Source organism: Cyclopterus lumpus, chromosome 21, assembly GCF_009769545.1.
Source record: "Cyclopterus lumpus isolate fCycLum1 chromosome 21, fCycLum1.pri, whole genome shotgun sequence".
Taxonomy (NCBI): Eukaryota; Metazoa; Chordata; class Actinopteri; order Perciformes; family Cyclopteridae; genus Cyclopterus; species Cyclopterus lumpus.
The window spans coordinates 3,111,411-3,121,988 of record NC_046986.1 but is presented as its reverse complement, the minus strand read 5'-3'; the positions used below and the strand labels follow the sequence as shown (position 1 = coordinate 3,121,988).

The window sequence follows — 10,578 nt, the reverse complement described above, 5'->3', positions numbered from 1 at the left end:
TCATTATGCAACATACAATTTGTGCAACGTGAGGAAATGTCCCCCCAGGTGATTATGCCGCAGACCGGAAGTGCTCTGCGCAACAACACAAACAAACCCACGTTTTTGCAAAGTGGAAATTAATTTTGGGGGGGGAAAAAAAAAAGCGACACGAAATGTAAATTGCGTTCGTGGTTCGTGTCGTGTTGAAGAGCATGCAGCGCTCCGGAGAGCCGACTCAGAGCTCCTGCGTCGGCCCTTTGGCTCCCAGCGAAGCTGACTCACTCAACATGTGTCACGTGGCATGCTCAGAGAAGGAGGGGGGGGGGCGGTAACGCCCCCACTTAAAACCAACACTCAGGCGGGAGTGTCGTCCGGCGCATGCGGGAGTCGGAAAGGAAAAGTTGAGGGAACCGCCGGGGGCCGTGTGCAGAGGAAGATGATTTATGGGCTGAGAAGATGTATCTGAGAGGCGACAACAACAACTGTGTGTGTGCGTGCGTGTGTGTGTGTGCGTGTGTGTGCGTGTGTGTGTGCCATTCGCTGTTGATTCCGTTCTGTTCCTTCCAGTTTAGTAATCACAGGGCGCTGTGAAGCTCCGGCTGTGATGAGCCGTCTTCCTGCTGCTCGCCCCGTCGATCCAAAGCGTTTCCTCTGACTGCGGTCCAAATTGTCCTCCGCTGTGTCTTTTTTTTAAATTCTTCTTTTTTTTTTTTTATTGGACACAAAACACTCCCCGCGGCCCACGCCTCCCGCAGCTCACGCCATCAATACAACTCACATTTCTTTCTTTCTTCCTTCTTCTCGTGCCAGAGTATATTCTCGTGTCTCTATGTTTCTTCCATCTAACTTATTATTTACATCACTCTAGTCTAGACGCACATTTTCTTTTTAGAGCTTCTTTTTATTTATTTTTTGAACACAACAACATAAAACGCAACTCAGTGAGTCAGAGACGCCCCCTTGTGGCTCACACCTGTCGGAGCTGAAGATTTGTAACGCTCGTTTGCGTAATAAGGTGATACTATGAAGTCACGGCGTTGCATGACGGTTGCGTTGTTGCGCAATTATCCCGTTCATTAATCGTCTGTGTCCCGCGTGATTGGTTGATTGATGGATGGTTTAAAGGTGTGATATCAGCATTAATACAAACGATGCTTTATGTAAATTCCCCCTCAGGTGAACGCCGTCAGCCCCGTCTGCACTGCTGCCAACGTTGGCTATGCTAGCAGCGCTGGACGTCGCCATGTTGAGAGCCGTGTGGAGTCAATCCCTCAATCACATGCTCTGAAAGGCACCTTTTTAAAGGTGCTTGCCACTCAGCTCCACTCGTCGTCTCATACGCAACAACACATCCTGGGCTTCACCTTTTATATTCACACAGAGGGAGAAAATATGAGATTTCAAAGTTACAGAAAATAATCTGTGATTTATGTTTTTCAAACGTACAATATGTTAACATCTTTTTTGTTGTTCCTGCAGCGAGGAGCCATTTGAAGAACTGTGGATTCATAACACCGGGTCCTCCGCTGTTCTTCTCCAAAACAATTCCTGCGTTCGCTGTTTTGCATCTTCACTCCTTTTTGAATAAACAAACAAACCCAAACAACAACAACAACAGCGACTACCGAGTCGTATTCTCAGTGTGTCACTTCCAGAGTCACCAGACTGCTCCGAAATCAAAGCGCCGGAAAAAAAAAAAACCTTTGTGTTCCCATCGTTTTGATTCCAGATCATTTGATTTCACGCCGCTGCAGGTGTTTCAGGCTCTCAGAAGGTGCTTTAATAACTGTGTTTGGTCTCCACACGTCTCCCGTCTTTGATGGAGACGTGTCATTTCCTGCTCTACACACACACACAACGTAGACACAACTAATTAAACTAATGTGGCTGTCTTTAAATAATTAATCTTTATATTCTAGGGCAGATATTTGGGTTAAAAATACAATGTGTGAAAAACTACATTGTTATTATTTTAAAACCTCCCGAAGCATAAGTTATAATATATAATATAATATATAATATACATTAGTATAACCAGTACTCGATGTTTTATATCTACTCACAATATGTTCATGCTCCAAATATCTTTATACACCTTTACATGGAATGTACGTTAGTGTCTGTGGTTGTAGCTCCGCTCTTCCACCAGCAGGGGGCAGCGCGGCCTTCCGGCTGCTGCTGTAAACAGAGCAGCCCACGTGGTTAACGGGAATTTATGACGGTTTGCTCTGAACCCGGAAGCCAGCCTCTTGATTAACTCAAGTCAAGTCACAGCAACCGACCGTGAGACCACTTCCTTTTCTTTTCAACATAAAAGCCAGGTGGCAAAGTGGCCCCCCTCCCTGCAAGAAAGCAACTCAGACTAACCCCCCAAATAGTGGGACATTCACTTTAAATTAAAAAAAGTTACTTCTTCCTGGACATTATTCGGTGTGTCACTGGATTGCGACACGTGAATAAAACAATTAACATGCAATAACATTATATTTAAGCTAGTTTTGATACATTAAGAGCTGCAGCACTTTAATGTTTTAATTGTTTAACATGTTTTCATTATGATAGTGATCATTAGCTTCCTGTGAAAGAAGTGGTGGAATATACATTTATACTGTACTGAAGTATAATTGTTCTTGAGTATTTCTATACTTTGCTATTTTATACTTTTATACTAAAGAAATATTGAGCTATTCACTTCACAAAGTTAAATCGTTTTAAGCACGTATAGTTACTTTTTACACATACAATAAGTGTAGTATGCAAAATATATCAAACTGGCTCCACATTGACGAACGAAAACATTAAAATGCATGTATTTATTAGTGATAAAAAGAGAATAATATTGTATTCTATTATACACTGAAAGGAGCCATTCTGCATCACTTTTCATATTTTATATGAAAAGTTCATAAGCTACATTTAGCTGATAATACTGATTTCTTTATTATTATTCAGGACTGTAACATACAATGGAGTACATGCGTATCATATCATTTCAACCTTTACTAAAGTACAGAATTAACCCGTCGCGAGCTTTTATTTTGAAAAGCACAAGCGCACAGGAACATGAAACGTCGGTGACGCTGGTTTCTGTGTTGACGCCTTTTATTGTTCCACTCTTTCGCTGACTCGGGACTCAAAGTCACGCTGCAGCTTCTGACAGCAGCCTCGGGAGCGTCTTCTGCACCTTTACGGTTAAGTACACCTCCATGCAGTCATTTAATTACACGTCAGGTGACGTCACGTTTACACTAGCGGCTACTCTCTTCTTTAAGTTGTTAAAAGGTTACAAAGTTTCGCTTTTATTTGACACCGTTTATTGGTCTCCTCTACTTCCGGTGAAATGTGGGTCAACAATGCTTATTGAAAGTTCGCTTCGTTTATTTCCCAGCAGCTCCACCTTTTAGGTGTGGGTGTGGCCTGTGTGAGCGCGCGCATGCGCGCGCGCGTGTGTGTGTGTGTGTGGGGGGGGGGGCATTGTGAGTTATATCTTGCCACAACCGACATGCACACACACGCATGAACACACACATGCACACGCACACGTGAACACACACATGCACACGCACGTGAACACACACACGTGAACACACACACGTGAACACACGCATGCACACACAAACTAATCTTTTGTGTATCAAGAAATACAACTTATTTACTGTAGTTATTTTACTCTGCTATATTATTATTGTTACCTATCTTTAGGAATTCTGTAGCTATTATTGTATAATATATTATTACATATAATATTAAATATATTATATACAACATTTTACAATAATTTAAGCTGAATTATTTGTATATATAATATATATATATATATATATATATATATATATATATATATATATATTATTTTAAAAAAAATATATATATTTTTTTTATTATATATATTTTTATAATAAATATATATATATATATATTATATATATCATTTTTATAATATATATGATATCTCCCACCAGGCATGGCTGTGTTCGAGCACTGCTCTGTTCTCTTGGAGCTGAAGACTTTGTATTATATATATATTACATTGTATGTATGTGTGTATGTATGTGTATATATATATATATATATATTACATTACATTACATTACATGTCATTTAGCTGACGCTTTTATCCAAAGCGACTTACAATAAGTGCATTAAACCATGAGTCCAAACTCAGAACAACAAGAATCAAGCAAGTACAATTTCTTCAATAAAGTTAAACTACAGAGTGCTATCAGTAAGAGACATTTAAGTGCTACTAAAGTGCTATCGGTAAGGGACATTTAAGTGCTACTACGGCATTTAAGTGCTACCTATTCAAGGTATAGTCGAAAAAGATGTGTTTTTCGTTTGCGCCGGAAGATGTAGAGACTTTCTGCTGTCCTGATGTCAATGGGGAGCTCGTTCCACCAATGAGGAGCCAGCACAGCAAACAGTCGTGATTTAGCTCGAAGTGAAGGAGCTACAAGCAGATTGGCAGAAGCCGAGCGAAGTGAACGGGCTGGGGTGTACGGTTTGACCATGTCCTGGGTGTACGGTTAGACCATGTCCTGGGTGTAGACCGGACCCGATCTGTTCGCAGCACGGTACCCAAGTACCAATGTTTTGAAGCGGATGCTGCAGCCACCGGTAACCAGTGAAGGTCGCGGAGGAGCGGAGGATTGTGGGTAAATTTCGGTCGGTTGAAGACCAGTCGAGCAGCTGCATTCTGGATGAGCTGTAGAGGTCGAATGGCATTAGCATGTAGACCTGAAGGAGGAGTTACAGTAGTCTAGACGTGAGATGACCAGAGCCTGGACCAGGACCTGGACCAGAGCCTGGACCAGAACCTGTGCCGCCTTCTGAGTGAGAAGGGGTCGTATTCTCCTGATGTTGTACAGCATGTACCTACAGGAGCGTGTTGTTGCGGTAATGTCGGCAGTCAGGGAGAGTTGACTGTCGAGCGTCACACCGAGGTTCCTGGCAGTCGGAGTCGGAACCAGCACTGAGTTGTTGAAGTTAATAGATAGGTCGTGGGTGGGAGAGCCTTTTCCTGGAAGGAGAAGAAGTTCAGTCTTGTCCGGGTTAATTTTCAGGTGGTGAGCGGACATCCACTGAGAGATGTCAGTCAGACATCCACTGAGAGATGTCAGTCAGACATCCACTGAGAGATGTCAGTCAGACATCCACTGAGAGATGTCAGTCAGACAGGCAGAGATTTGTGCTGCTACCTGTGTTTCGGATTGGGGAAACGAGAGGATCAGTTGGGTGTCGTCAGCATAGCTGTGGTAGGTGAAGCCATGCGAGCGAATGACAGAGCCGAGAGAATTGATGTACAGAGAGAAGAGAAGAGGACCAAGGACTGAGCCCTGAGGGACCCCAGTAGTCAGAGGGGCTCAGACACAGATCCTCTCCAGGTTACCCGGTAAGAGCGGTCGGTGAGGTAGGATGAGAAGAGTGAGAGCGCGGTGCCTGAGATACCAGGTCCTGGAGGGAGGACAAGAGGATCTGGTGGTTCACTGTGTCAAAGGCAGCGGAAAGGTCTAGAAGGATGAGGACAGAGGAGAGAAAGGCTGCTCTAGCAGTGTGAAGCTGCTCAGAGACAGCAAGGAGGGCAGTCTCTGTTGAGTGGCCTGTCTTGAATCCAGACTGGTGGGGGTCTAGAAGGTTGTTACAGTGAAGAAAGGAGGAGACTTGGTTATATATATATATATATTATAATATATATGATATCTCCCACCAGGTATGGCTGTGTTCGAGCACTGCTTTGTGCTCTTGGAGCTGAAGAATTTGCCCTTCAAGGAGAAGAAGAAGCTGAAATCGGCCGTAACGGAGAACGGAGGCAAAGTCTCCTACGTGGTCAACAAACAGGTCAGACGTCATCACGTCTTTTATTTAAGAATCTAAATCCATCCTCCAGAGTGATCCGTGTATCGTAACCCCCCCCCCCCCCCCCCCCCCGTCTTTACCCACAGTGCTCTCTGATCGTGACCGGCGACGTGTCCGACCTGAGCTCCAACCGGCTGCGCGGCATCCAGAAGCACCGCACGCCGGTGGTCGGGCTGGACTACGTGTACAGCTGTGTGGAGAGAGGCCTCCTCCTGCCCGTGGACGACTACAGGCTGGACGCCGCCTCGGCCTCCTCGCCTCCTCTTCCTCCTCTTCCTCCCTCCTCGGCGACACAAGTGCCGCTCGCGCGTCAAGGTATCGTCCTCACATTGATGAGCAAACCGTATCATAATAATAATAATATAATAACTTTAGGAGGACGTGACGGGTGATGTCTAGAAAACGCTGTTCAGAAACAACCAAACAAATGAATGCTTTGCATCAGAGTTCGAGATTAATAAGAATAAAACCGCTGATTTGGTGGATTCTTGCTTTGAAATCAGACAAACTGCATATTTATTTATATATGTGTGTGTGTGTGTGTGTGTGTGTGTGTGTACTCTGCAGACCAGCGCTGATGCATGAATGCATTGCAGAACAAGCGGCATGAGCCGTGTCTAATTTCTTTGTGCTCCTGTCTCGTAGAGTTCAAAGAAGCGGCCGCCGAGCCGCCCAGAGACCCGGTGAAGCCCGTGGACGCCGTCGGCCTGAAGGCGAAGGGCGGAGAGGTCGTGGGGGGGTTCAGGTGAGAACCTCCACGGTCCTCGTGTTAGTCCTAGGACGGGTTAGCACGGTAGAGTGAGGTCCATTGCACAGGTGACGTTGTTAAGAAGACGTTCCTGGAGCATTTTCAAAGTGGTGCAGCTTTTTGACATAGTTGCAATAAAGGGGCGGGGCCTAGCTAAAGGGGGCGTGGCCTTGCTCAAAAGCCTGATTGGACGGAGCCGCAGAGAGGAGCTGTCACTCACTCAGTCTGCGTCCCCCTATAAAGAATCTTTATATGGGGGGATTTAGATCTCAATGCTGTACATTTTGAAGCTGACGTTTCCTTTTGTCGTAGAAACGCACCACAAAGTGACGTTTCATATATGTTTGCGTTGATCTTTCGCATTGTTTTTTTTTTTTGTCGTCAATTTTTTTTATTTTTACAGAATTTACACTGAATCCGATTCCGATCTCCCGACGTACCCGCAGAACTTCCAGGTGGCGAAGTATTCGATCTTCGAAAAGGTAACGCTGCGATCTCAATTTGAGCTTTTTCTACAACCCAGCTGGAAACGACATTAATTATACATTAACTACGTTGTGCGTGGTTGTAAAGGCGAACAGCGCCACCTGGTGTGTGCTGGAGCTGCAGAGCTGCAGAGGGGAGACGGGACGGAGGTACCGCGTGGCCCAGTACTGGAGGGACGACGCATCCACCAAGGTAGGAAGTCGTATGAATGCTCGTCAGCTCTCACATGAATAGACATTTTGAAATATTAATCATTGTTGAGAGCCGGGTAAAGTTGTTTCAGTCCCCACTGCATCGACCTGTCGTATTAATATTTATCACTTTTAACGTCTTGCCCGCTCGTCATCCTCGTTTATCTGCGTTTGTTGTCATCATTTATTGTTTCTGTTGACATATTACATGTTTTTGTTGGTAAAGACCTTTTATTCCTTTGTGACCGGTTCATCATATTCTCTACTTTAAGTGTATTATGTCCTCACAGTAAAATGAGGTTCAAAGGTATTCAGAATGTCCTCCTCATACACCTGAAGAAGCTTCTGCCAGAGAGCATTCAGACCTCCATCCGAAGTTTTTATTTTGAGTAACAACCAATCAGATCACGCTAATAACCTTTAAAATGTCACGCTGACAGAGGGCGGCGGCGGCGGCGAGGGACACGCTGGTGTTCCTGTCCACCTCGGAGGAAGCTGTGCAGGTCTACGGGGCCCAGAGAGAGACCCTGCTGGCCAGCGGTCTGCAGCTGACCAACACCCCTCAGCAGGCCCCCCCCCACCTGGGCTCTGCCCCCCTCCAGCAGGTTCGACACACTCGCTGCACTTAGTCTGTGTGTGTGTGTGTGTGTGTGTGTGTGTGTTTAAGGCAGTATATTCAAATGTCTGTAGCATTTAAATATGTTAATTATGCAATAATTAAAAAAATTTAAAAAGCTGAAATAACGTAATCATTTTCATGTCTGTTTCTACATCATAGACTCTAAACCGGTGTTTACACGTCGATGGCCTCTTATTTTCGCGGGGTGTTGATCGTGTTGTTGTGACGTCTGAAGCCTTGAAGGAGCCAGACGGTTAATTGTCTTCCTGGTGCCTCGTTTGATTGGCAGCTGCTGCTGGAGGAGAAGCTGAACACGGCGAGCCTATCGCGGGAAGTGGGCGTGTTCGTGGAGCTGCTGTGGACCGAGGCCCTGGGTCGCCTAGGCAACGTCCTCCGAGTGCCGATCCACAAGCTCAGCCTCAGCGATGTACGGGCGTCCCCGTCGCTCACGCCTCGGTCTGCTGGAGGCGACTTCAGCTGTCTAACGTGTGTGTGTGTGTGTGTGTGTGTGTGTGTGTGTGTGTGTGTGTGTGTGTGTGTGTGTAGGTGAGCAGGGTGGAGGGCCTGTTGCTTCAGGCCCAGAGGAAGCTGAGGGAGGCGGACCCCTCCGAGGTCCCGTGTATCCCCGACGAGGTCTACATCCTGCTGCCGCACACGACGCCCCTCCAGAACCCGTCCACCGCCCAGCTCATCTCACAGAAGCTGGACCTCTGTCAGGTAACGCACACACACTCAGACACACACACACACTCAGACACGCACAACACACTCAGACACGCACAACACACTCAGACACGTACACACACTCAGACACGCACACACACTCAGACACGTACACACACTCAGACACGTACACACACTCAGACACGTACACACACTCAGACACACGCACACACTCAGACACGCACAACACACTCAGACACGCACACACACTCAGACACGCACACACACTCAGACACGTACACACACTCAGACACGCACACACACTCACTCAGACACATACACACACTCAGACACGTACACACACTCAGACACGCACACACACTCAGACACACGCACACACTCAGACACGCACAACACACTCAGACACGCACACACACTCAGACACGTACACACACTCAGACACGTACACACACTCAGACACGCACACACACTCAGACACACGCACACACTCAGACACGCACACACACTCAGACACGCACACACACTCAGACACGCACACACACTCAGACACGTACACACACTCAGACACGCACACACACTCACTCAGACACGTACACACACTCAGACACGCACACACACTCACTCAGACACGTACACACACTCAGACACACACACACACTCAGACACGCACAACACACTCAGACACGTACACACACTCAGACACGCACACACACTCACTCAGACACGTACACACACTCAGACACGCACAACACACTCAGACACGCACACACAGACAGACACGCACAACACAGACAGACACGCACACACAGACAGACACGCACACACACACACAGACACACACACACAGACACGCACACACACACACAGACATGCACACACTCTCAGACACGCACACACACACAGACACGCACACACACACACACAGACACACACACACAGACACGCACAAAGCACACACAGACACACACACACAGACAGACACGCACACACAGACACACACACAGACACACACACACAGACACACACAGACATGCACACACACTCAGACACGCACACACACACAGACACGCACAACGCACACACAGACACGCACACACAGACAGACACGCACACACAGACAGACACGCACACACAGACAGACACGCACACACACACACAGACACACACACACAGACACGCACACAGACACGCACACACACACACAGACACGCACACACACACACAGACACACACACACAGACACACACACAGACACGCACACACACACACAGACACGCACACACACACACAGACATGCACACACACTCAGACACGCACACACAGACACACACACAGACACAGACATGCACACACACACAGACACGCACACACACTCAGACACGCACACACACACAGACACGCACACACACTCAGACACGTACACACACTCAGACACGCACACACACACAGACACGCACACACACACAGACACGCACACACACACAGACACGCACACACACTCAGACACGCACAACGCACACACTCAGACACGCACACACAGACACGTACACACACTCAGACACGCACAACGCACACACACACAGACACGTACACACACTCAGACACGCACAACGCACACACAGACACGCACAACGCATTATTTGTCATAATTGTCATGTTTTCTTTCCCCGTTGAGGGATTGCATGCAAAAGCCATCTTAGCTCTTCAACATTGTGTAAGCACATAAACATATAACATCTTAAAATGTGCATTCATTGCAGTTAATGTATGGTAATTAAAAACCTCTGCTATCATAAAATAATGCGACCTAATCCGTCTTATTTTGTTTCACATTTTTACTCTTTGACCACGAAATATCAACGAGAGAGTCGACGCAGGGAATTGATTGTTTGCTCATTCACACACACACACACACACACACACACACACACACACACACACACACACACACACAGGCTAACTAATCCTTTCTGCTGGTGCAGTTGATCCGAGACGTCCTGAACGTGAGCGAG

The 10,578-nt window shown here is 46.7% G+C and overlaps 1 protein-coding gene and 1 long non-coding RNA gene across 5 annotated transcripts in view; both read left to right on the top strand.

Moving 5' to 3' along the window:
- Positions 1–354: 354 nt before the first annotated feature.
- On the top strand, positions 355–1,564 carry LOC117750961. The gene is made up of 3 exons (XR_004611834.1): positions 355–466; positions 1,159–1,287; positions 1,462–1,564. It is a non-coding gene; the product is annotated as an uncharacterized LOC117750961 (long non-coding RNA).
- A 1,475-nt stretch (positions 1,565–3,039) lies between these two features.
- parp4 (poly (ADP-ribose) polymerase family, member 4) overlaps positions 3,040–10,578 on the top strand; it is a 25,165-nt gene continuing 17,626 nt past the window's right edge. For all 4 annotated transcript variants that reach the window (XM_034561092.1, XM_034561091.1, XM_034561090.1 and 1 more), the window contains exons 1-10: positions 3,040–3,173; positions 5,693–5,820; positions 5,925–6,153; positions 6,484–6,583; positions 6,990–7,068; positions 7,160–7,264; positions 7,704–7,868; positions 8,172–8,309; positions 8,429–8,599; positions 10,549–10,578. The exon at positions 10,549–10,578 is cut by the window's right edge and continues 122 nt beyond it. In XM_034561092.1, coding sequence (XP_034416983.1) covers positions 5,695–5,820; positions 5,925–6,153; positions 6,484–6,583; positions 6,990–7,068; positions 7,160–7,264; positions 7,704–7,868; positions 8,172–8,309; positions 8,429–8,599; positions 10,549–10,578 — 1,143 coding nt within the window. In that variant the 5' untranslated portion in view covers positions 3,040–3,173; positions 5,693–5,694. The remainder of the gene's footprint in view (positions 3,174–5,692; positions 5,821–5,924; positions 6,154–6,483; positions 6,584–6,989; positions 7,069–7,159; positions 7,265–7,703; positions 7,869–8,171; positions 8,310–8,428; positions 8,600–10,548) is intronic.